At 37.6% G+C, this 27,703-nt stretch overlaps 1 protein-coding gene across 5 annotated transcripts in view; it reads left to right on the forward strand.

Moving 5' to 3' along the window:
- Window positions 1-5,679: 5,679 nt before the first annotated feature.
- Window positions 5,680-27,703, forward strand: part of tgfbr3 (transforming growth factor, beta receptor III) — a 90,115-nt gene continuing 68,091 nt past the window's right edge. For 2 of the 5 annotated variants that reach the window (XM_046854915.1, XM_046854921.1), the window contains exons 1-2: window positions 5,680-5,908; window positions 14,060-14,201. In XM_046854915.1, coding sequence (XP_046710871.1) covers window positions 14,138-14,201 — 64 coding nt within the window. In that variant the 5' untranslated portion in view covers window positions 5,680-5,908; window positions 14,060-14,137. Of the gene's footprint in view, window positions 5,909-11,804; window positions 12,033-12,108; window positions 12,250-14,059; window positions 14,202-27,703 lie in introns of those variants that run through there. The other 3 variants (XM_046854918.1, XM_046854919.1, XM_046854920.1) reach the window with 3 other exon arrangements.

Genomic DNA, 27,703 nt, shown 5'->3' on the forward strand with positions numbered 1-27,703 from the left:
CTGTCCATCCTCGTCACTCCCAATGAAAATCTCAAAAGTAGGCATGTGAACAACATCCAAAAATTGGTTGCTTTGAAAGAGGATTTTCAATTAATGTTGATGGATTCTAAGACAGTCAGTCTAGGCTTGCACTGTGCTCCATATCTTCTACAATTTAGTCACCCAAATTTCTTTTAAATCTGCCTTCAGAACATTATATTATATAACATTATATTACATCCTAATATTATGACACGCTTGTAAGCATGACTATAGACAAAAACTGAGTGAAATCTATGAATGAATCACTCAAATTTATTAAACATTCAATCATTAATTATAAATAACCATGTAGTTTGGTGCAACAATGTGGTTTGGTGCAAATTAAGATTTTTAAGATGTTTAAAAATTAACCTAGATATAAACCTAGAAATTCTGCAAAAATAAAGAAGTAAATGTCAAACATTAGTGTCACCAATGGAGAATTATTTTTTATACATTTAAGTAATTAAGGGTTACATGGTTTATTTCATGACTTAGGTAGAAGGAATTCTCAAAAGTGAATAAAACCTACATCACATCATATATTCATTATAATGTAATTTCATGTAATGCATGATTTCCAGAAGTTATGGATAGTCACCATTCCAAAGAGCACACAAAGCAATTATTTCATATGGTGGAAATATGTACAGATTATGATGAGTTTACAGAAGTAACCACTAGAGGGAAGCACATGCCGAAAAATTGTTTAGAAAAATGATGTGGTTGTTGGTAAAACTCGATTTTAGAGAAACCGTCATGCCAAAGGGTTTTAAAGTCTTTTCCTTTTTTTGTTTTTTTATTGGAATTTTTTATATTTTGTTAACCAAAAATTGTTGTCATATTTACAATAAGACAAGAAGTTTAAGATTCTTAATGCCTTCTTTTATATTTATCTTTAGGCTAATGCACTGCTTGTCTGCTTGTCTCTTATGATGTGGATGCGGTCAGTGTGGGAGGAACTGCACTCACCTGCCACGGTTTCACCACATCCTTCACCGTGTGCATTCCTGTTCTCAGTTTGCTTTTCCACTCTCCAGAAGACCTGCTCTCATTCTGCATAAATGCACTCTATTTACTTTACCAGCTAACATTCTCAATTCCTTTTTGCTAAATCAGGCCGAGTGGACTCAGATATTTTGGACTAAGATTTACTATCCTAATACTTTCTGACTTAGATAAAGCGATTAAATGTAAACCCCTACACTAGATAAAGAAGTCTAGTGTTAAAAATGTAATTTATTTGTTTGAAAAATATTTCAAAAGAGATTTAGAAAGGTGGCTTTTAAAAAAAAGATCACAAATAAGACTGATACACAAAGATTGAAAAGTTAAAACAGATGTTTCATGTTCAGGGCCTCATTTCATCTTGTCTTGTGTGTAGTTTTCACAAACTCTACCGCTGGCAGGTGATGAGCCGGGACATGGTGCTGAGGAATACATATGTATGAGGAAGTGGAAGTTGATAGCAGCTCTTTGAATGCATTCTCATCGACATTCAAAAAGCAACGCAGTTGGGTTTTTTTTCTCCTCTTTTCTGCAAAAACACACCATGTACCTCCTAAACAAAGTCTTCCGGCATACTACCTCATTAGTGGCAAATCATGGCCTTGACATTTACACTGTAAGCAGCCGAAGAGCATTTCCATTTCCCCGGGAGCAAAGCAAAGCAGAACATTTCAGTCAAATTACATGAAAGATGTGGCAGAAAAGGAAGCACTGGCATCATAAAGCAAATACACTCCAAACAAATCAAATAAACAAATATAAGCAGCAGCAACACGCATACTTTAACAACCTAGAAATATCATATTCCTGAATGGAACAAAAGTGTCTCTTGCTGGCAGACTGGTTGCTGGAGGAAATTTATTGTCAACCTACTTGCATAAACAAAACGCTCAATTATGGATGTCTTATGTTGTTTTCTATGCTAATATGACATTTTCCATCATAACTTCTCCTCCACTTTCTACCTTTTTCAGGAGGCAGATTTTTGAATTATTAGATGCTGAACTGAGACGCTATAAGATAAATGATCCTGTTATTTAGACCATTGCTGAGAATCTATCCCTTAGAGAAGATCCGTCTTACTGTAGCCTACATTTTGTCTGATCTTGCTGGATTTAGATGCTTTCCCTGACAGTCAGTCATCCTCCAAGGTCACACCATGCAGTATGCAGGCCTTGAAGCAAATCAGATGGCAATGACCGCAGAGGGACACTGTTATCACAACATACTTTTTAAAATGAGTTTATTATAAGAGCTGTCCTTTTTCATCAAATTAGTTTAACACAAAATGCAAGATTTAAAGAAAAGATTTGCAGAAAAAATGAAAAAAAAGTGTAAATTATAAATTCACTAGTTCTTGGAATCATCAACCCACAAAAAAAAAAAAAAATTATTTGCTTGCTAGACTAAACCTTACTTGGAAAAATGTTTCAAGTGTTTTGACACATGATTATTGGTCCATGACCCCAAGCCTGTTTTGGGGAACCCTTTCACAATTTAACATGGAGCTCTATAAATATAAGGTTCTGGAAGCAAAGATACAATGCCCTCCAAAAAATGTACACATAATAATTCAACATTTTTACTCAGGAGAAACAATTTATTATAAATCCAACAAAAAAGGATTTATTATTAAAATAATTTAAAAAAATTATATGAAAATAATACTTTTTTTCTCAACTATGTGTCAAAATTTCTAAATGGAAGAATATTAAGATAAATGAAAGTAAATGGCCATTCTTGAAAAGCTTTATCATTTTCAAAATATATTTGTAGTCCTTAAGACGTTTTGATTGTGATCTATGTAATGTTTTTTCATGGGGTATAAATTGTAGGCTGCACAAATGATATCAAATTACAATCTTTTTGTCATCCATTATAATGGGAACATTTAACACTACTAAACAGACACACACACACACACACACACACACACACACACACCTTGTATATATATAGCCATAACTTTCACTTAAACTTGTACTTTACTGTTTAGAATCTAAACTACTTAAATGACACTATAATAAAAACAAGCTGTTTGGATATGTCCTTCCTAATATCACAAAACAGTGCCTGAACTTGAAAATTATGAATTTGATATCAACATGTTTTGTGACAACGGGGTATGGATTTGAGCCCAGAGATTCTTCAGAAGATTGATAGCATCATGAAGTTTGATTAGGTCCGGGAAAATTAGGCCCAAACCCAAAGAGGTTTAACATGTTTCAAAACAAATAAGCTTTAAACTGAGATGCTAAGCTATACATACATGTTGAAGCCATTTCAAGAGTTCTAGTATAACATAATTTGATTGGCTGTTAGATTTGGTATAAAAGAGATAGAACCCTGCAAAACAGTCAGAAGCCACTGGACTTAGGAGCCACACAGTCTTTTGACCTACACAGAACTACACAGTTTATTTGTTTAGAAAGGTGAAGATCCTAAGATTTTGTTTTGTTTTTATTTAAAAATCATAATTAAACAGTAAAACAAACAACCTTGGATTCAAGACCTTTATTTGTAGTTGTTTTGTGCCGAGTACAAAGGACCTCTGAGGTCCTGGGCTAGTGAGTCAGTTTGTTGCACTCACAATACATGTGTATCTGTGTATTTTGGGATTATCGTCTTAATTGATTTAAATTGCAGAGCATTAACCACACAATACAGAACATTTATCTGCATGGACAAGATTCTTTTACAAGAAATAATCCAGTGTCTCCTGTGGAGTTGTCAAAAGGCATCACAAAATAATCATTAAAAGCTAGATAGCTAGGAGCAGATTACTTGTTTTATTTTGTAGAAAATATTGCACGATTTAATAGTTTCTATGTGCATCTGAAAAAATATGTAACAAATGTCACAATGTATGTTTTAGTTCAAATATATATTTAATTATATTACTTTTCGCTCATTTCCATGCAGGGTACCAACAGTTCTGGGGAGCATTGTATGTCCCTGGTTCTCTTGGACCAACAAACAAACCTTTAAGACTGATGCAGTCATTTAAAGGAAGGACTAAACATGGGTAACAGTGAATTAAAGCTGGTTTCCCCATAATTGAAACCTTATGTTTTAAAGGGTGTTTTTAGATGCCATTTAATCACAGTCTCTGTTATCAGCAGTAGTGGATTAGTAAAAGTGGCTTTTTATTTGTACTCTAGTAATATATCAGGTAACCATCAGAACGTCAGACAAAGAACTATATGAGGTGTACAGTTGTGATTTGATTTGAAAAGACTCATGACTGTTATGAGTTATGAGAATGAGAGTGCTGATATTGGGGAATTTGTTGTATTTCATAATGAAAACAGTAGACAACATTAGATGGAACTTTCCCCAACATCCCAAATCATCCTTAGATAGTAATAGAAGTAAAAAGTTGTTAAGCAAGTATATATACACCGACCAGACATAATATTATGACATTATAACATAATGAATAGTGAGTGAATAACATTGATTATCTCTTCCTCATGGCACCTGTTAGTTGGTGGGATATATTATCAACAAGTGAACAGTCCTGAAAGTTGATGTGTTAGAAGCAGGAAAAATGTGCAAGCATTAGGATTTAAGTGAGTTTGACAAGGGCCAAATTGTGATGTCTTGACGACTGGTTCAGAGCATCTCCAAAACTGTAGCTCTTGTGGGCTGTTTTAGGTCTGCAGTGGTGGGCGTCCAAAGAAGGAACAGTGGTGAACCGGCGACAGGGTCATGGGCGGCCAAGGCTCATCGATACACATCGGGAGTGAAGGCTGGCTCGTGTGGTCTGATACAACATATTGCTGAAGAAGTTAATGCTGTTAATGCTCGATGAGTCAGGACTGTTTTGGCAGCAAGGGGGGACCAGCAAAATATTAGGCAGGTGGTCTGGTCAGTGCATATATGTATATATGAGAGAGAGAGAGAGAGAGAGAGAGAGAGAGAGAGAGAGAGAATGATGTGTGTAAGGCACAATATTTGTAGAGAAAAGGCTATATAAATGTGAAATATAGATATGTACATTTGTACATTTTATATTACAATCTCTAACACTGCACCCTGGCTGTATGTCTATCTAATCCACATTACCTGTGAACCTAACCTTATTTTGAATGTGCATGCAAATGTGCAAGTCGATTTTAAGGTCTGCCTCCTATAAAAACTCCAGCCAATGCTTACATTCAGTGCAATGGCATGAGTGTGCACGCGCCTTCTTTACAGGCCCCGCCCATACGCCCACCACTACAAGCCCCTTCACAGTCCCTGGGGATATTAAGTCATATCACCGAGTCGATTCATTTGAACTGTTTGGTTTATTTACTCCAAAAAATGTGATTCAAAAAGAACTGTAAACTGTAAAATAAAATAAAAAACGAATTTAAAATGAAAACTAGCCAACAAATTTGTCTTGTCACTGTTTTTAGTCATCAGATAATTGAGCTGAATGAGAAGGTATAAACAAAACTGCATTTACAATTCAGATTAAATGCTAATTATAAGGAGATGAAAGTTAAAAAGGGGAAGAAAAAAAGTCACTTTAGATAGCAGCCTTTATTATAATCGCCCATCTATTTTGTAAGAGTCGGTTAAAGGAATCGGTTCTTCTCTGCTGACACAAGCCCCCGCCCCGAAACCCATTCCCACCCTATAACCCCGCCTCCTCATGGAGGACACTCTACAAGCGTGGATAAAACTTTTGGGCACCCTTTACTCACATTAAAATCTCGAAAGCTCGTCCTAAAGCTGATGGCATTCACGAGCGGAGAGTGTGTGATGCGCGTGTGACGTTTACTTATGAAAGAGAGGAAGCGCTGATTTTGGCGCTGGGGTTTGGTTCCTGTCCGCTTCTCCAGAACTTCAACTTCATCCAGAAGTTTACTCTGATTCTGAAGACTGGCTGGTATGTCAGTGTTTCTCGATCTTCTCCCCAAACCGCGCTAACAGGACGAGTAGATGCTTTACAGCTGTGTGCATGCATTCATGTGTGTGTGTGTGTGTGTGTGTATATATCTTTGTGTGCACGCTTGTCCGCAAACACCGCACGGAAACGTGCAACGATGAATGTGACAGATGATTAGCGCGCGCATGCAGGCATTTTTACATTTGTTCCATAAGTTATTGGTGAAAATGCACCTTTCATGATCTTTAAGCAAACCATTTGATTATTATGCATCATATATATATATATATATATATATATATATATATATATATATATATATATAATTATTATTATTTTTATTTATTTATTTTTTGTGGTCATTCTGTGCAAAAGTTAAAGTCATTATCCCATACGTGGAGATGGTGCTTCGTTTCAATATGCTGACATGCTCATAGACCTTTGCTTTCCCAAATCGTAATTTCTGTGTGTTACTTGCTAAATTCATATCAGGAGATTTGGAAAGTGTTTTGCAAAACATTGTAGACCACTGGTTCTTGAGAACCCCCTGTCCAGTACCTTTGACTGTTTCACCTGCTCTAGCACACCTGGTTCAATAAAGCAGCTCAGTCACTGTCCTTCCTGAGCTCAACTGGGTGGTTTGAATAAGGAAGAGCAATGCAATATGCAGGATTCAAGGACCAGTGTTGGGAAACTGCATTAGAGTATCAAACAATGTGTTTAAATGTGTGTGTTTGATGTCTTGTGTGGGACATCTTGTGTGGGACAGCATGCTCTCATGAAGATTGTCCCCATTGAGAATTAATTAATTGATTTGTTTGTTTGTTTATTTGTCTGTTTACATAGCTTTTATTTAAAATTGAAAATAAGTCTAAATGTTTGCTTCTGTTTCCCGAGGTTTTGGTTAGGATTAGATGTAGCATGTCAATAATTTAGCTGCATTAATAATTATGTCAGTGTTTAATTATGTGTTCAATTATGGAGCAGAATTGGGAAATCCTGTTGTGTGGAATTTACATAGCAGTGGGGATTTGGGTTGCATGCCTGAGTCCTGTAGACTACATGTGGTTTTTCATCATTACACATTTTTTTTTTTTTTCTTCTTAATCTAATTTCAAGCTCAGTTAAAGTGCCCAAGTTAGAGTTTTATTAAGCCAACAAGTGAGAGTCAGTCAGGTATGCTTTCTGTAGCGATAGATGTGTGACTATGACTATATCTCCTCAGGCAAATTGTTAAACATCACTAAGCAGTGAAATATTGTGCTAAATCACATGCACATTATGCACCAGATCTTGCACATGGCATTTAAGTTGCAGACTTGGCCTCATAATCATTATAATGCTGCAGTGAAATGCTTTTAGTTTTGCTATAAACTGCACACCATCTTTCTCTATTGCAAGCAGTGGGAGATATATATATATATATATATATGTGTATGTATGTATGTATATGGACTAGTTAGGGTTTGCTCACTTTCACTGTATTCTTATTAATGTGCAGCCTATAATTGTACATAGACTTGCTCTCAGCACAGGATGCATGTTAAATAGACAGTTTTTGAAATACAAATGTGACTACATGTTGGATATTAAGTAATGCATAATTAATAATGAGAGTACATGTACACCATGCATCAAATTCAGTTAGGAATTTCCATTTGCGTGTCCATCATGAATATTTGCGTAAATAATAATCAAGTCTAGAGTTGCTATGATGTTTGTTCCTGAAGTGATTGAATGAGAGAATACCAGTCATTAATAGACTGTTGATACAGAAGGTGGTTGTTGATTACGTGTATAGCATAGATGCCGAAGAAAAGAAGTTGTACTATGAGAGAAGTATGACTTGTTTCTGATTCAAGCACCAAAAACGTTGTAGATCAGGTAATCAGATAGTGTAGCTACTTTCTCAGGGGACCACACATTCTCACTCTTTACCACATTATAGAAAACATTCTCAACTATCAGTAGTGTTATGTTTCAAAAAACTGAACTCAAATGTATACAGTATCTGTTAGATAAAAAGCTTATTTAAGTCATACAGCATACAGTATATAGAGTGTGCTTTTACACAAGTTTTTACACATAAAACCTTATTTTTTAAATAGATAACATGATTGGAGAACAAGCGTTAAAGTACTTCTCATTCGGAAACTCTGTCTTTATAAAATGCTAGAGATGGGTATAATTCACTTTAGTAATCTGATATTGTTTGAGCCGTATTGGTGAACTGAGTTTTGCAAGTGTATAATTAATTTGGTTCAACACTAATGGGATACACTGGACAGGCTACAATGTTCTAACATGCTCTCACACCAATTTGTTATTTTCTCCTATAATACTTTGTCCATATCAATAATACGTGATTATACATTAGAATAATGCCATAGACTCGGTTTTTAATTGTGCTTGGAATGCTGACCATGTCTGCCATGCAGCCATGCTGTCAAATGCCGTGTGATGAGCAGCAGAAATTGAGAGCAAGTGGTGTATGTGTGAGTGGGTGTGTGGGAGCGAGTGCTGACAGAGGAAACGTGACTTGCTTGTCAGCTTGAAAAATCTACAGGTCATTTAACCAGCGGGATTTTTTCAGCTTTTTCATTTGTGTCTCTGTCCCAGTTCAGTAACTCTGTTCGGCCATGTGATTGATGATTCAGACTGAGAATGGAGAGGCCTAGGAGCGGATTCGCATGCCGTTCGTGTTGGTGCATGTGTGTGTGTGTGTGCATGTGTTTTTGCATGTGTAAAGTGATGTGGTATGACTAATAGAGAGGTCATAAAGAAACATGCACAAAGATGTTCCCAGTGTAAAAGTGTTTTTTATTGATGTACAGATGTTTGTATGATAGTTGTATGATTTAATTGGATACATGAGGGCAGTGTCTAAATTGTCCATCCAAATGAGTCTCCACTCAACATAAAGCTCCGTTAAAGCCACTTTGGGTAGATTCCTTTTGACCAAATGAGTGCATGCTGTGTTATAAATCTTTCAGCGTGAACTGTGTCACAAGTCACTTACTCAGGTGCTTATTGTATAGGCAAGTGAGTCACTTCTAGACTTCTGCATCTTCAAATCAAATAATATTCATTTAACAGCCTGAATAACACCTGCAAAGGTAGTCATATACCAGACACCCAGTCTTTCACTCCAGCTGTTTGTACCAATTTGTGCGAATGTAAAGGAGATTGGCCTATGTGAGTGTCAGTCTCAGTGAACAGGGTGTGCCTGTCTGTACCAGTAAAGGAGGTGTGGTCTATATTTCTGCCATGAGGTGGGTGTGGTTTATGTATGTGTCCATCTCAGTAAAGAAGGTGTGTTCTTTGGCTGTCAGTCGTAGTCATAGTTAAGGAGGTATTGCCTCTGTCTGTGACAGTCTCACTAAAAGTGGTGTGGTCTCTAACTTTGTCAGTCTCAGTTATGAAGGTGTGGCCTCTGTGACTGTGTTTCACAGTGAAGGAGGCATGGTCTTTGTATATTTTAATCTCAGTAAAGGAGGTATGGACATCATGTATTTTAATAATTGTTATTTTTTTAAACTAAAGTAATGGAAAAGGTGCGCAATACTTAAACTGCATTGTACAATTGTTTGGAGTTGTTTAAAGTCTGAATTGTCCTTATCATCCCTAGTTTTATTAATGTGGTCACTTTATAGGATGTTTTTTGTAAATAAAATCATAATAGGAATTGAGATACACTCTGAATTATGCAGAAGCCATGGTCAGTGGAACAAGGCTTTATCCTCTGGCCTTTTCCTTATCTTGTACCCAGCATTCCTACTGTAAAACCCTGACCTTACTCAGGGCAAACATTGACTTGAGTACAAACGTTTACGTGTTGGCCAAAATGACAGCTGGTGTTTGTATGCAATTGCATCCTCTCAACTCTGACCATACAGTTTTTATACCTTTTACCTTTGTATATATTGCACTGTTACATATACATATTCTAGCTTTATTCCATGTCTAATGAGGTTGTTAAAAGTGTTTACTGTATGTGTGGCTAGGATGTCTGTGGAGTGTCCATGACATTTGATGCAGGGGTAGTATTTTATAATGTTACTTTTTGTCTAAAGTGTAATTCATCAATCATTTTGCTGCCTGCTCTGGTTGTGTGCTAAACCATATGGCAGCCTCCAGTCCTCCTACACCACAATGCAGCATGGAGTAACTCGTGGCTTCTATTATGCTCAGTCTGGATTTACAAATGAGTTTCCCAGCCTGTGGCTCTCTGTGTGTTATGGTACCAGAGAGAGGCAAAGACAAAACTCTGTTTAGTGAAGCAATGTGATCAGGCCCAAAGTCGAGGTCAATTCTAAACTAATCGCAGGTCCGATCGCATGTTTGTTATAAGCACTTTAATTAAGTGAAACACATGACACTCAGATGGGTTTAAATATATCAGAATGCACTCTTTTTGCCACTATTTTAGAAAATTGGTTTGCTGACAATAGGCAATGCTGACCTGGAGCTGCTGTCTGATCTCTGGTTTCCTCTGATTGTGAATTAAGTGTCACACTCTCTCCAGCCTTTGATAGCGCACACATGCGCGTGCACACACACACACACACACACACACACACACACACACACACACACAGAGAGAGCAGGATGAAAAACTTCACTCTGCATGTGAGCTTCCAGTGTGTATAGTATGCATGTGTGGGTGATTCTGGGGCGCAAATCAAACGCAGAGTGTCATGACCCCGGCAAAGGTGCTGGAGGTGCGGTATTTGTTGAGATCCTCTAAAACGATTTCCCTGCTTCAGCAGCTGCCGCTGTCTGTGAATGCCTCTTTGTTACCACAGCTGTTTGCTCAGAGAGAGAGAAAAGTGCACCTTAGCCCTCTTCACCCGAAAGAGAGATTAAACAGAAAAGACTGAGAGGAAAAAAGAAAGTAAAGCAAAGGAAGATGCAGCGTATCTACATGACCACACAAAGGTTTTAATTCTCCCACCACTGTATTTTACTACGTATAGTACAGTCCTGATTGCTCTGAGGTTTCCAGAGACACAGCGTCTGAACAATTGCCCATTTTATAATGAGTGCGAATTAAATGCTGATCTAATAAACACCCTTGTTACTTCTCTTTATGTGACTCTCTTTGAAACAGATTGATGCACATAATATTTGAGTAATAGTTGCTGTTCAAAGAGATACATTTTAAGCAGCCTTATAGAACAGTAATACGAAAATACAGTTTGATGTCATAAATTGCCAGTGAGTGCTTTGGCAGTCTGCTAAGTTTTAATGAAAGAAATCATGACAGGAATACATTGCCCGTTTCCTTCACTTAACATTAAAAACACAGCAAACACCCTTCCTTCACTGGAACTAAGAATCCACACCTCTTTCACTGAGATTAACAAGTAATGGGTTCCTGTTTCCTTCACTGGTACTAATAGTAAGTTGTAAATATTTTGACTTTTCCTGTCTCTGAGTTCAGCAAGTGATGGCACATCAACCTGGCTGCTCCCAGCATGAACAGTAATTGAGAAGTGCTACTTTCATTAAAGTTATGAATTATGTTGTGGAAGCATTTGCTTTGGATCAGTCAACACTCATATTAGCTTGTTAAATCTGTAGCAATGACTATATAGTGTAGTGTTTTGAGCTGGTAAATGTACTGTGGATCACTCATTATAGTTAGCTAGCTATGTTTTAGCTAACATTTAGCTAACATAAGAGGAACAGAGGCGAGCATTATGTAATTCAGAGCTCCAAGTTCCGACATCAGAGTTAAGTCAAACGCATCATTATAGATGATAGAGGCCATTTCTTCCTCCACTGAGACTCAGGCCTCAAGCGCTAGTTAGAAAACAATGTATATGATTGGTGTGTAAAGACCAAATCTCTGCACCTGTTCTCAAGCTTGCATTCTGTCTGCTGTTTTATGTTGACTGTTCCATACAAATGTTTAAGTACTGCAGGTGATGTTGAGTGCATTTCTCCTGACATCATTTCCACCTAAACCAGAGACTGGTGGAGCCTTTGAAATCCCTGCTTCTTACTGTTGTGTAGGCCTGGTTTCCTGGAAACATCTGATTTCCAGATGTTTCTGCCAAACGTGGTTTCACGTTTATCACTCATGTAAACGCACTTCTTCATACAGGCTGATTCCATAGAGGTGAGGACCAAAATGAAAATTCCTCCAGGTTTTTCTCCTTGAAAGGCTATGAAAGTTGTGCTGCGTATCTTTGCAGAAAGCTGGACACTCGCTGAGTGAGTGTTGTAGGTGGGACGCTGAGCAGACACACAGTGGACGTTCCTGTTTATGCCATCGACCTGAAAGTCCTGCAATACCCATCATATTCATTTGATTGACTAGATTTTCCTTCTACAAAGTAAGTTATTGTCAGAGGGAGAGTTTTATAGGAATTTAGAATTTTTTTTACATAACGGGTTGCTGACTGTCTATGCATTTGTTGGATTCTTTACTTTTCTTTATATGTGCATCATCTGTTTTCATAGCTAATTTCTGTACAGTGCATCCCATGATAATAGTTCTGGTTTAAAATAACTTAAAATGATATGGTTGCTGGTAGCAGTCTCATGCTTTTGGTCTTTACTGAAGTAGAGGTGCATAAAGTGTAATGGATGATGTAAAGTTGTGTATTGCTGTGTGGTGCTTAGTTCATACTGAATGGAGCATGACTTCCTCACTCCATTCTAGGGATCAGTTGGGGTTCTGGCCATTAGCTCTGACCACCTGTTAATCCTCTTACCCTACACACACTGATGGTTCTTCAGTCCGGTGTCAGTTTCGTCTATTTTCTCCATCTTGCTCGGTATCACAAGGCCCAAGAGGGAAAATTGGACTGGAATGGTGTGCATGTGTGTCTGTGTGTGTGTGTGTGTGTGTGTGTGTGTGTGTGTGTGTGTGTGTGTGTGTGTGTGTGTGTGTGTGCATGCACAATGGAGAATGAGGGTGGGAGAGAGAAGAGAGAAATTGAGAAAGTAAGGGACTGATGGAGAGGAAGCGCTAAAGTGAGAGTGAGTAGAGTTTTTCAGATGTTCTGCATAGTTGTCATTATTATGTTGATGTCCCATCATCTTTTTCAGGATCTGCCACAGTGAAGGTTCCAACCTAATATAAATTTTGAATTTGTGTAAATTACATGATGTGTAACGTTTATAGGTGAGGACAAGATTGGACCATGATTGTGTGTGTTTGGATGGTGCTCCTTTTTGTTAATGTGGTTCATGACTGTGTGTGTTTGGATGGTGCTCCTTTTGTGTATTGGTGTTGATTGTATTCAGCAGTAAATCAGTGGATGGAAACACAACTATTTATATTGTGTGAATGTTTTAAAGCATCAGAACTAACATCTGGGACAATGTTGCTTTGCTAAAAAGAAACTGACTCTGACACATTTTTTCTCGCTATCAACCTTCTCTCTAAACTCAGGTTTGGGCTGTATGATGTTATTAATAAATTGCACAGTTTTAGACTTTAATCAAAATGAAAATGAGAACTTTTAATTTTAAGAAAAAAAAGAAAGGAAGAAAGAAAAACTGGCATATGTGTAATTGCTCATTAATTAATCACATGACACATCACTATTTTTTATGATGCAATACATAATGTCTTTAGAATCTTGAATGAATAAATCTTGAATGAATGAATGAATGAATTAATCAATAAACTTTTCAGTCATTTGTTCGTTTATTTTTAGTCACTGCATTATCCTGGTCAGGGTTTTGTACGATCGAAAGCCAGGATTGAATTGGAAACCAGTTCAGTGTTGGTCCCCCTACACACACATTCAAACATACTTCACCTCTGGGCTAGTTTAACATAGTCAATCCACCAAGTTTTTTGGAGGTAAAAGGAAACCTGAGAACTCTATGCAAAACCCACATGAACATTACTAGAACATACAGAACTCCACATAGGTGTTTTTATATAATGTAGCACAATATGACCCCATTATTTTATCTTTGGGCTGCTCTAATTTAATTTGGGTTAATTTAATTTATTTCAATTGGAGGTACTTTATTGATTTAACAATGTTGCATCTGTACTGCTTGAGCTTAAATGACAAAATAAATGAATGTTAAAGAAAAATAAGAAAGTCCAGACTTATAAATAGAGAAAAAACTATGAACAATAAAAGCAGTATTAATATATGTTTCTCCGTCTGTACTTTGCAGGTAACGTCTGTCTGTGTGAAGTATACTCAGGAGAAACTCTACCTTCACTTCTGAAAATCTCGTGTTTAATTTCTCTGCATGATGGGACACACGCGCCTGGTAGTCATCGTACTCCTCGCCATCGGCAGTGCGGTTTCTGCAGGTAGGAGCTGTTTTCCTCATCACTCCTCTCTTCTCTCTCAGTGCTCATAACCGCAAAGTGAACAAACCTGCTCCAACATGGCACAAAGACCATTATCATCTCTGTTTCCCTGTGATTGATTGAGAATTTATTACTAGTAGCTTAGAGGGCTTCTGTGGCCTGCCTCTATCTCACGGCTCATAAAGACAGACATAAAGATGCTCTTTCAGTTTTTCAGATCTCTGCTGTGTTGAATAGAAAAAAGTGACTGTGCGCGCATCTGTCTAAGGCAATAGCGAAAGGTTTCAGGTAGGATTTTAGCATTTGAAATTTTCCATGAAAACAGATCTGGGTCTACAAACAGTTGCTGAGGTCTTGTAAATAGAATTTTTTTAGACCTCACTGTGCAGCAAAGTGAGTGAATTGTATTGTCGATGTGTACGAAATTTCTATTAAGTCTTAAGCATGCAGTGTCAGACACTGTGTGTGTGTGTGTGTGTGTGTGTGTGTGTGTGTGTATATGAGTGTGAAGGGTGCGTTCTCAATGACTCGCTCCTATTTCTGTATCTCATGCAGTCAGGCAGTGTTGCTTGTTTTGTCAGGTCCTCACAAATCGCCATGCGCTTGGAATTTCCCTGCTCCCTTCCGTCATCAAATGAAAGATGCTGTGGTGATGTGCATTAAGAAAAGTGCTGACAAGCCCAAGCTCTAACTCTAAATCTAAGGGAATATCCTGTTTGTGCACAGATTTTTTTTTTATGTCTTTTGTCAAGCCCAAACCCGTGTGCATTGAGCTACCTGATCATTCATGCTGCACATCATGCAACAGACCAGAAAGGGGGAAAAAGAGGCACAAATGCTGAAAAAAAATTTAACAAGCTTAATAGGAACAATACTCTTTGTCAAGTCCTGTCTATTGACTTGAAAATTTTCTACCATTTAAAATTTCTGCTTGGACTGTACTTTTTAAAATGTGAAAAAATCACTTAACAGATCTAATCATGTTCAAAGCAATGCAGGTTATGCTAGGACACTAACAGGTAACAGCCTATGGGTTAAGCAGAATCTCTTGCTGTGACCTGCTCTTTATAACAATGAGCTCCCTAAGAAGCCTCTTCCTTAACATCATTCATGCCAGCATTGGAGCATTCCTCCAAAGCTTCAGTGTGCAGAAAGTTGTCATCTACTGTACGCTGAATTATCAGATATAAGTATAATTTACTGTCTTTTTACAGTGTCTTAGTGTTGTAAAAACATCGTACATATTTTGTGTAAAAATTGTGTTTATGAATCATGACCAACATTTTTTGCCATATCGCCCCTATATCTTTATTTATTATGGTCTGTGGGTCCTTATTAGTCTGCAAGTAGCCTGTATGTAAGCAGTTTAGATGCTGTGGACAGCTGGGATTTTTTTTTTACTGCTGTTAAAGATATGTTTGTGTTTTCAACAAGATAAAATTCACTATTTTCTTTGCCTTTGGAAATCTAAAACCTCGCCATGATCTAATCTGCTGAATCAACATTTTGGTCATGATTCATTCGACGTGGAGTGCTGAGGCAATCAGTTTTAAGTTGATGTATTTTTTTGTTTCATTTTGGTTAATAGAATTTAGTGTGTTCTGCGTAAATATATCTAATTAGCCTTCACGACTAAGACATAAATAAATTTATGATCAGTTCATTGGACAGAAATGTACAACAAATGTTTCATTTTCTTGTTCTCCCTATTCTCAAAGAATGAAGTTCTATTTTGTATAGCAGAAGAAGCAGCTAGTATGTGGAAAGCCCAGGTTTTGTACTTTCTGTAGAAGGGGCTACAATATTACTCATGTTATCAGTAAAAAACAACCAGCCATTTAAAATGATACATTTTAAGTTATTTTTTAGTATGAAATGATGCAAAAACAATATATGCAATATGCAGGAAATAAGGTGGAGTGAAAGAGAGAAGATGAGAGAGAAAGACTGAGAAAAGACAGACAGAGAGAGAGAGAGAGAGAGAGAGAGAGAGAGAGAGAGAGAGAGACTGACTGACTGAGACTGCACCACATGTATGTAACTTGGGTAATGTTTGATAATGCTAATATCTTGTATCTATTATAATAAAGATTGTATACCTACAATTAATACTCATACATAAATGTTTGATTAGTTTTAATGACATTTTACCTGTTAAAGTATATACACTGTTGCCTTTTAAGACTGAACAGCAGAGTGGCTACACTGATTTTACACTGTGATTGACAGGCAGAGTGGCCACACCCCTTTTACAGTCACTGATAGGAACCACATGTCCCTTCTTCCTATAGATCTTCAGAGTCCAAAAGTCTGAGATCACTAGTTCTGTTTCTTTTCTATGATCCTTTTTAACTTTTTTATAAAATTCTTAAGTTTATTACAAATAAGATTCTCAACAACAGGTAGAAAGGTATTTGTTACATAGCCTCCTTTTGCTTTAATGACTGACCACAGTGCTGAGATGGACTATAGAAGTTTGTAAATACCTGATGATATATACTATATCACATCTATTTGAGTGTCATATGAACATGAGCTTTGATGGAATGGATAGTGAAATTTCATACAGCAGTTAACATGCTATATTGCAATACCAAGGCTGGAAATTTAAGAAGAACCATGAAACTAGACAATATGCATCTTCATTTACACTTTCATTTACACTGCAAAATGCCTCCCACTGTGACTCAGGCATTAGCTTTTTTGAAAACCCTGCCAGACATTCAGATACTTTACACCATCATTGCAGTCATTACTTATTTTTCAAATCACTGTGCTCCAAACTTAAATTTTTTTCAACAGTCCTTTACAAAATTAGACAGATTGAATAACAGTTTGCAAGTTTGATTATTTGTGGGTGCAATTTACAGTCCAGTTATTAAATTTAAATTAGCTATTTTGTAAATGTAAATGTTAAATGACAGAGACTCTATTGTAAGCACAACAAAACATAGACTTGAAAAAGAGCCCACACTAGAAGCTAGAAGTGAAAGTAAATATGAAACATGTAAATTGTGCATTGTGATTTCTTGCTCTACTCATTCCAGTTCTGTCATGAACCCTACACACACAACTGCTCTCTGACACTCTTTTTTTTTTAATTTAATTATTATTATTTTTTTTAAACTCTGTCTTGTTCTTGTTTTTATACTGCCTCCTAAGAGCATTTTTTTCACCCCTTGTGTTGAGTGTGTCCCCAGCTGCGTTATGACACCAAGGTCCTCAAGTGCTGAAATGGAGAATGCCCTGGGAGTGGATCCAGGTGTTAGTTTCCACCATTTGCCAATAGAAGATTGGGCAGTTGAATGTGGAGCAGCCTGGTCTCGTGTGCTGTGAGTCCTGGCCTTTTCCTCCACTGTCATCACTTCATCTATTTTACTGTCTCTCTGGGCTGCTAGAGGAAAATTGGCATGTAGGTGTAAGGCTATTTCTCAGACTTCTGCCAGCTTGATTTGCCAGTGAGTTTGGATAAAACAAAGAAATCAGATGATTGCTGAACAACATTCAGCAGTTCATCCATATCGGATTTTATATGCTTTCATTAAAATTCTACTCACTGTAATGGCAGGGAAGCATGTTAGTGCAGCATAGTGGCCTATGGCCATCGGTTCGATCTTGAGCTTGGGTTAATGCCAATGCTGCGCTTCTTTTCCTTTGGTTTCATATCACCTCCTAAAAATATTCCAGAAAGCGTCCTGTCTACTTAAAATTGTCCCCATGTGTGAAATGAGCATGTGAATGTGTGTACAGTGTACCTACCTCTACCTAGTTTTCTTGTTCTAGGCTCTGGATCCACTGCAACCCTGACAAGAAAAATGGTTGATTGATGAATAAATAAATGAATGAATGACTATAACAGGCTGTAGTAGACCTACCAAATTATATTACTTTGAAGGATGAGCACATGATTTATATGGTCACAAACAGAGTGAACATGACTGTAGGCTTTGTGTATGCATAGCATAAATCACAAAAGGGTTGAAACAGTGGCCCTTATGCATATTTATGGATGTGCCTTAGCCAGGAGATTCAAAAGTGTCTAAATTAAAAGTGTCACTAAATATCACTTGCATAAATGGCAGATAAAAATGAAATCATATGCAGACAGGCAGAGAAACTCAACTAAAAACAGCTGCTGTACTGACCCTGCGATCAGTAAAAGTGAAGTTTCAGTAAATGTCAGAATGATGAAGCTCATTGTCTTACTGTGTTGAAGAAATAAATATATATATATATATATATATATATATATATATATATATATATATATATATATATATATATATATATATAAAATATACACTCACTCACTGGCCACTTTATTAGGTCCAACTGCTCATTAATGCAAATTTCTAATCAGCTAATCACATGGCAGCAACTCAATGCATTTAGGCATGTAGACATGGTCAAGACGATCTGCTACAGTTCAAACTGAGCGTCAGAATGGGGAAGAAAGGTGATTTAAGTGACTTTGAACGTGGCATGGTTGTTGGTGCCAGATGGGCTGGTCTGAGTATTTCAGAAACTGCTGATCTACTGGCACAACCATCTCTAGGGAAAGAGAAAATATCCAGTTAGCAGCAGTTCTGTGGGCGCAAATACCTTGTTGATGTCAGAGGAGAATGGCCAGACTGGTTCGAGCTGATAGAAAGGCAACAGTAACTCAAATAACCACTCGTTACAACCGAGGTATGCAGAAGAGCATCTCTGAAAGCACAACAAGTCGAACCTTGAGGCGGATGGGCTACAGCAGCAGAAGACCACACCGGGTGCCACTCCTGACGGCTAAGAACAGGAAACTGAGGCTACAATTCGCACAGGCTCACCAAAATTGGACAATAGAAGATTGGAAAAACGTTGCCTGGTCTGATGAGTCTTGATTTCTGCTGCGATGTTGGGATGGTAAGGTCAGAATTTGGGGTCAACATCATGAAAGCATGGATCCATCCTGCTGTGTATCAACGGTTCAGGCTGGTGGTGGTGGTGTAATGGTGTGGGGGATATTTTTTTGGCACACTTTGTGGTCATTATTCCCTTTATGACCACAGTGTACCCATCTTCTGATGGCTACTTCCAGCAGGATAACGCGCCATGTCATTAAGCGCGAATCATCTCAGACTGGTTTCTTGAACATGACGATGAGTTCACTGTATTTAAATGGCCTCCACAGTCACCAGCTCTCAATCCAATAGAGCACCTTTGGGATGTGGTGGAACGGGAGATTCGCATCATAGATGTGCAGCCGACAAATCTGCAGCAACTGCGTGATGCTATCATGTCAATATGGACCAAAATCTCTGAGGAATGTTTTCAGTACCTTGTTAAATCTATGCCATGAAGGCAGTTCTGAAGGCAAAAGGGGGTCCAACCCGGTACTAGTAAGGTGTACCTAATAAAGTGGCCAATGAGTGTATATATGAAAGGGTTAACAGGTTTTGATGATTAGTATGTAGAAATGGCCTATTTGGCTGGGAAAAGACCGTGTTGTTGAGACAACAGACCCCAAACACTGAACAAATGCAGCCGTGGTTGCGAAAGTGAAATGTGTTTGTTTAGTCTGGTGGTCTGAAAAACGATAGATTTAACAACATTGGGCTTTTATGTTGCATTAAAAAAAATCCCCTCCAGCTTTCCAGCTCAGACTACCTTCTAGAATAAAAAAGTGTGTATTGTATGAATAGCTTATTCAGAATATGACAATGGAGTGCATCTTTTTTTTGTGTGTTTATATGTACTTGCTCGTGTGCGTGTGCGTGTGTGTGTGTGTCTGTATGATTCTTCGGCCAAATTTTGTGGGCTGCCAGAAAGTGTTGTGCAACCAGTAATCTGAACCATGGCACCGGAGTAGAGGGGAGACGGTCCAAACCACCATATTACACACACACACACACACACACACACACACACACACACACACAAGAGCATGTCAAGATGAGAGGCAAAAGGGGTAAAGCGATGTTGAGGGTCTTAACAGTGGAAAAGTTGGAATTGAGAAGTTCACTGTAGACTATGAATGAGGAAAAGAGTGTCAAAGAGAAAGCTGAAGGTTAAGATATAAACATGTAAGGAAAGAAAGAAAGAAAGATTAAGCATGGCAGAGAGAAATGGGGAGTGAAAGAAAGAAGGCAGGAGAGAGAGAGAGAGAGAGAGAGAGAGAGAGAGAGAGATTAAGAGGGGCTGTGAAAGGGACATAAGGAAAAAGAGATAGTAGGTGGAAAAAGTGTTCCCTCTTTTCTAAAGCAGATGTTGCCATTTGTTACTTGACCAAACTCCTCTGCTGTGAGACACGTTGGGATGTTTACATAGCAACCACTCTGCACTGCTTTAGTTACAACTGACTGCCTTATACAACGTGACTGACAATCTTAATAACGTCTGTCAGAGGAATTGTCTCTTAAAGCGTGTTACTTCATGAAATTTTAAATATGTGCGCACACACAAACACACACAAGCTTCTATGTAAGTTTACAAGCTTAGAAATCTCTCACTTTCCCCCTCTGTGTCTCTGTGTACAGTATGTAGAGGCACTTCTTTCTCTCTCTCTCTCTCTCTCTCTTCGTGTCTGTCCGCCCGCCCCTCTGCCTCTTCTGTGCTCATAAGCGTGTGTATGGTTATCATGCGCCAGGACCCTAATCGAACACAGATGGTCGGATCCTGCTCATTCCATTTTGCCTTTCACTTGGTTCAGGGAAATAAGGAAAAGGCTTGCAGCCTTTGTGAATTGGAGAGAATATAGAACACTTTTGTATAGCTCTGAGGAGCAGATGCATTTTAGCCCCACTAGGTACCCTTCGGTTTGCTTCAGTACTTCTAGCTTTCTTCATGAACTTTCTAAAATTCTGTTATGCCTTTAAGCAATATATCACTAGGTTTACTGTGCCTTATATGCGTATTATATTTTTACTATATATTGTATTTTGTTGTGCATAAATATGGTCTTGATTTGTTGTTGCATTGTTGCTTGAGGAACTAATAAAAAAAAAAAAAAGGAAATTACATGAAGTAAGTAATGTGGCTGTGACAGAAAAACAGCCTTGAACCTTAAAATATGCTTGTGCTTGTCTTTGTCTTTATTGTTGCACAAAGTTGCTCATCACACCACTTTTATTGGGTCTGTTTTTCATTCTGAAATGGCAGAGAGAGAACATGAGTTTGTCCCATGGGCTAATTGTAGATCCTCTCCTACTCATCCTCTCTCTGCTCATTTACCTCTAAAGAGAGTGCCATCTCATGGATGGAAAGGCTTACAGAAAATGTTAACTTGCTTTTGTCCAATAAATAACTGCACACCATAGGTTTTGTGTTAATGTTTTATTAGGATAGTGGATCTCTCCCTTTGGGCATGATGATGATGTGTGTATCATGATGAATGATGCAAGAAAAACACAGCTGTCAATTCAATTCAATTTCTGGAATTGAAAGCGTGTTCTGTGCAATACAATATATTTGGTGCATATAGGCCACACCTCCTCCTTTATTCAGATTAACACGCCTTGTCCATCACTTAGGCTAACAGACACACCACCTTCACTGACTGACGCCTCCTCCTGTAAGGGTATTAAAAGACACATTTAATAGATTAAAGGTCTTTAAACAGACCTTTATCATGTGCCCCTTGCTGTCTTTTCTTCTCCATTTTTTTGCTTTATGCCTTTGGCCTCCAGGCTTCTCCCCAGAATCTTTTGTGTTGAAGAAGGCAGAGGGCTGACTTTCAAGTACCCTTTTGACATGATGTGAATAGCACCCCCAAAAGCCAACAACAGAGCTTTCACAATGAGCCTTTTGGCTTTGTAGGGTTCTCACTATACTAGCCTCCTACGTACTGCATGTGTCACACTCAATTCCTCTGTCTCTTTCACTGCCACTCTTTCTCTGTCTTTCTGTCTCACAGGGAACAGACGATTGTCTGACATGACTCAAATGCGGTCATGTCTGTGTGTTGTATATGAGAATGTTTAAAAAGCCTCACTTCATAATACTCTTCACTTTATACTTAAAAAATGTCTTCTTACACACACACAGACACACACACAGACACATACATAGAATTATGCGTTGTTTCTTAAACATGCACTCTGAAGTTCATCTAGCCACACATTGACTTGTGGTTTTAAAACATCAGTCTTTTGTCTCTCTTTCTCCCTCACATAAATCATTGGCAGTGATTTTCTTTTTGCATTCTTAAGCAAATTAAATTTAAATAATTTAATTATAATTTAGTTTTAAACTTTGCTGTTGGTCAATACTTAGATTAGATTAGATTAGATTTAACTTTGTCATTGTGCAAGGTACATGTACAGAGCCAATGAAATGCAGTTAGCATCTAACCAGAAGTGCATAAGTGGCCTATTTACAATAAATAAATAGCAGTGTGATAAATAAGGGGTATGGAGTCCATATGTACAGGGGTGAGGGTGAATAATGTAGAGAAGTTGCAGTAGGTAATAATATATGTATATATAGTAATATACAATATACTGTGCGAAGATTGTAAAGTTAATTAAGTAATTTAAAACAATCTGTTATCTTGTAGCCCATTAAAGGGCTACTGATCCATCACATTGTAAATCTAAACATTTCAAATGATAAATTTAAAATTTTTGACTTGTATCACTATTAATCAATTACTAAGCTGCCCAAAAACCATTTTACTGATTAAAGCCTCTGCACCTGTATGCCAGTGAAGGAGGTGTGGCCTCTGTACCAGTAAGTCCCATTGGGAAGAGGTGTGGCTTCTATCTTTTTCAATCTTTGTGAACGAGATACACATTCACTGCTCTATCACTATACATCATTGTGTTCTCAGGTCCCTGGACTGCTTACGGTGTCAGAGACAATGTTGTGACTCTCTCCGCTCTGACAAGCATGACGTCGTTGTTTATGTGCAAAGAGGAGGAACGTCTCTTCAAACAGCCGCAGGCTTCACACTGTTTATTCTGATACTGGACTCTCTTGCACTGTTTATATGCCACAGATGAGAGCCGCCAAGAGTTTATTCAGGTGCACATGTTCTCATGTCATGTATGACAGAGACTTAGTCATATTTACAGCCTGGCTCACTGCTCTATTTCTAGTCTTTAAGTAAGCTTGATTTGGAAAATATGCTTTATTCACAAGTCTGTTTAATTACATAAATTATTTTTAAAATTTTATTGAATTTAATTTTATTTTTTTTTATATGGTGTGTGAGTGTGTGTGCACGCGTGCATGTCAGGCCCTTGTTGTAGTGTCTAGCTGTGTGTCAGGCTGTGAAGTCGGGCATCCACGCGCGTATGCTGTTACGAGTGCAGCAGCTGTCTGCTCATGTGCTGAGAGACTCCTCTTCCTTCCTTTCCTCATTCTATTCTCCACTGGGAAAGGCTGTGTCATCCCTCACTTCAAACGCCACTGATTTATATCTACTGTAAGAAATAAAGATGAAGGAGCAATGGAAAGAGAGAGACAAAAAAAATCGCAAAGAATGCGAGCAGATGGGGGAGTCTTGAGCTATCCTGAATTGTGCACAGTGCATTGTATTTATGAATGCTACACTATGTACGATTATCTAATGCCATGTAGTAATAGCTCAAATCAAAAGTTTCATTTTAAGAGGAAAAGAGAGATGACAAAATGTTTTCAAATTCACTCTGTGTAAACAGATCAACACAAAAAGTATTTAAAATATGCAACTTGAGACACAAAAAATTGTAAGAAAACAATTCGCATTACCAATCTTCCTGCAATCATGCCTCATTTACTTTTTGAGTGTACACCCTCCACCTCTTGATCAACCGCAGTACACAAAGATCCATCTTTGTCCATATGTGCTCCTCTATTTGAACTCTAGCTTAGTGGCCTGCTTTTTCCTGAACCTGCACAGAAGCTCAGATTTACAGCTGTGCACACCTGGTAATGTACTTGGACCTGGAACAAAGACCTGTGGAGTCTGAAGAGTTTTTTTTTTTGCCTCTGAATTTACCTTCTGCCATATATGCCAGAATTGTACTATGACCTGATCAAGCTGCCCTGCTGAGTTTATTGTAAGTTGAACGTTATTGTGTGACATTGTTCTTTGAGTAGTCATGAGAACCCAAACTGGCTGCATATATGATTTGAGATGAATCTGAACTTTCGGATTTGCCCGTCAAAGTTTTCAGTAGCTCAGCGTTTAATTCATGATTCCTGCCACAGTGTGATACTGCTGTGTGGGAAAAAAAAATGTCACAGAGCTAAAAGTACTTTAGTACTAACTGAATTTCTTCCTACACGGTACCACTCCATACAAGAATTCAAAAACTTAGATTATGTGACCCCTTTTTTAAATTGTGTTAGAAACAGCTTTGTTTCCTATTTGCAACTTGTTGTTTCCCTCACTGTATGAAATGTTATGGAGACTTACTAGCTTGCTAAAGAAATGAGATGCCTACTAAATCATAGACCAGAGCAGAAATGAATGGCCTTGTCAGATCCCAGTAGCTTCTTCATGGCAACATAGACAGTTTGGCAAAGGGGCAAAAAACAGTGTAAGAAGTGAGGCATTTAACATTTCAGCAATTGTTTTAGATACTACGTTCTAAAAAAGGATAACATTTCTAAACTCTTCTAAACACTTGTAACTTATGATTGTGTTACATGTAGTTCTTTACTGGTGCTAAACAGTGTGGTCTGGTTTAAAATAAACACAGGCAGCAGGTGTGCAGGTAAAAATAAAAGCTTCAGTGGTTCTTTGAGGGTTTCTTTGTCTAGGGTTAGAACACTATAAGGAAGTAACATCCTAGAGTAGGGTAGAAGAACACTGTTAGAAGGCGAGGTTTCTAAAAATGCCAATATGTCTGGGAGTCTTTCAAAGACTCTCGTTCTCTTACATTAGAGAAAAATTGTTAAATCCTGTATCTTTTGTGGCTTTTACTAACCACAAACAAATACTAACAATTGTGCATGCAAAATGTAAAAATACTAGCTAGAAGCAGTTTTGATCACAGTTCCTCAGGCATAATAATCTAACTAAACAAGAGAGAAATCAATTCCATTCCACTGATTGTGTTTATTGTAAAAACAGTTGCATAAGGAACCTTTTTGCAGGGTTTTGGGATCATGTCTGGCTTTGTGTTCAAGTACTTAAGAAACACAGCAACTCCCTGTTTTCACCCTTTGATGGGTCACGTTACGATTTTCCCCCTCGATGACATGTAGGATTGACTACATCTCTTTTATTCTATCCATCTGTCCCTTTTCCCCCTATGTCATCTCATTCTCACATCCTTCTGTCCCTGGCTTCTCTTTTAGTAGTGACAGTTTTACAACCCGTTGTTGATCTTCTGATGAAACTGTTTCACTCACAGGGAAACACACTGAACTTTCTCTTTATGGGCCATATTTAGAGATGCTGACTTAAGTTTAAAGGTTTTGCAAAGTTCTCCATACGATGGTAAATGTAGGACAATTTAGAGGTAAAGCACAAACCAAGTTAACATTATAATTATAATAATAATAATAAAATAATAAAAATAAAGATCAAGTTTCAGGTTTTATTTCTCATATGTACAGATGGCAGTGACAGTTTGTACAATGAAATTCTTAAATGAGGCTCCAGGCAAACTACAGCAATATTAAATATTAAACATTAAATAGAATGGAGAAAAAAAATTCATCACATTTATTGATTGAAAATCTGGGTTGATTTAACAACGTGACCTCAAATCTCGTTAATTGCCAGTTTTTTATAGGAGCACTAAATTCAACATATGCAACTTTACAGCCAGAGAAACCCTGGAGCCTAAAATTAAGTGAAAATTCTTCTGTTGAGAGCCGCAGGAACGCTAACATCTATCTAAGGCATCAAACTTCCAAACCGAATGTTGGCCTGCATTTAACGCTGCTCTTCTCTCTTGCCATCATTGTGCACCTCTGCAATTATAATGATTGAGTCTATTATTTAAGTTGAGGTATGAATATCGGTGTGCAAAATTTATTTATTTTTTTAACTATATACAATAAACCCTAATGAAGAAATACGCTAAAATGCTGCTCAAGCACAACTAAGCCTCCTGATAAGACTGCTTTAATCACTGTTCAGCTGTGACCTATTACTTTAATGAGCGGTTTGATTGACATCCTTTGACTATGCCAGCTTGTCTGTCTGCCAGCTTGTTTTCACCCCTACCTGGATTGAGAGTGAGAAATGAAATAGACAGGCAACAAGTATCTACAAGCTACCCATCCATCTCATTCATTGCAGAGAGCGTATCTATGAAGATAAAGCATTTGGAATATTGTGTGCTCTAGAGACTTGGTCGAGCTTGGGAAATTTTTTGCAAAAAAATGCTGCGAGTAAGCATTCAGGATTGATCTAATCGCTCATATATTTCCTCCTCGTTTATGCGGATAGAAATGCCTATCCGGGAGCAGTGACCCTGTCTTCCTGCCCCTCCTCACCCAGATGCTGCCATCTACCCGAATCCAACTTATCCGATGAACAGAAAGATATGCAGCTTTTTTGCACCGTTAATCATTATTGATGTTCAGAGATCTACACAGGTCACATGGACTGCTTATTCCTGTGTATAATGTGAGGGGGAAATGGGTCAAGTTGTTTCAGTCTGGTTTGAGTTGAAGGGAAAACCCTGAAGCTCACCTACAGGGATTTTGGCAATGTAAAGTTCATGTGTGTGTGTGTCTTTAAGGAGGGGAAGGGTCTGTTTGTTTCTCTTTGGAAACAGCTCTGTGGGATTGTGGGAATATCAAATTTACTCATAGTTGGCATTTGGCAAGTGACGACATTTCCTGTGCCCAGCTCAGGCATGCATCCAAGTACAGGCCCAAACAAAATGTCATCCTTGCTGTTTTTAAGTGAAATTATTTTACACACATTGTGATTTTACTATATGATTTTACTATTGATGTAATTCTGAAACGATTCCTCAAATTACTTGAGTAATTTGATTACAAAAATAATTCTAAAGTTAATTGAATTGATTTTTATTCATGATTTTTAAAATGTATATATTTGTATTTGCATTTTGATGTAATATTGCATTTAAATGCATTAAATGGGTTTAGTTTTCTAGGATATTCTTGTATGCAATTTCAGCAATAAAAATGTAAATTATTCTAAAGAGGAAACAAATTATCATTTTTAAAGATCTTATTTTCTCTTGTATATTTAGTTTTGCTCTTTAAATAAAAAAACAGTACTTCTTATCCGATTACTAGTTTGATGTGACCAAATGGTCTCATGAGTTTATTTTGGAGTACTTCAAAGGAATGCATTGATGTACACTATAGAGCAAAAAGTATGTGGACACCTGACCATAATATTAATATGCACTATATAGACAAAAAATCCTTTATGGTGCTCACTTTGTGCGTAGAGGCATTGTCATGCTAGAACAGTTTTTTGTCTCCTAGTTCAAGTTCTATTGCATTCATTTATCTCCTATACAACTGTGTGCCTTAAACATTGTGGTAACAGTTTGGGGAAGAACCACATATGGCTAAACTGTAGGTGTCCTAATATTTTTGTC

This window comes from Silurus meridionalis, chromosome 1, assembly GCF_014805685.1.
Source record: "Silurus meridionalis isolate SWU-2019-XX chromosome 1, ASM1480568v1, whole genome shotgun sequence".
Classification (NCBI taxonomy): domain Eukaryota; kingdom Metazoa; phylum Chordata; class Actinopteri; order Siluriformes; family Siluridae; genus Silurus; species Silurus meridionalis.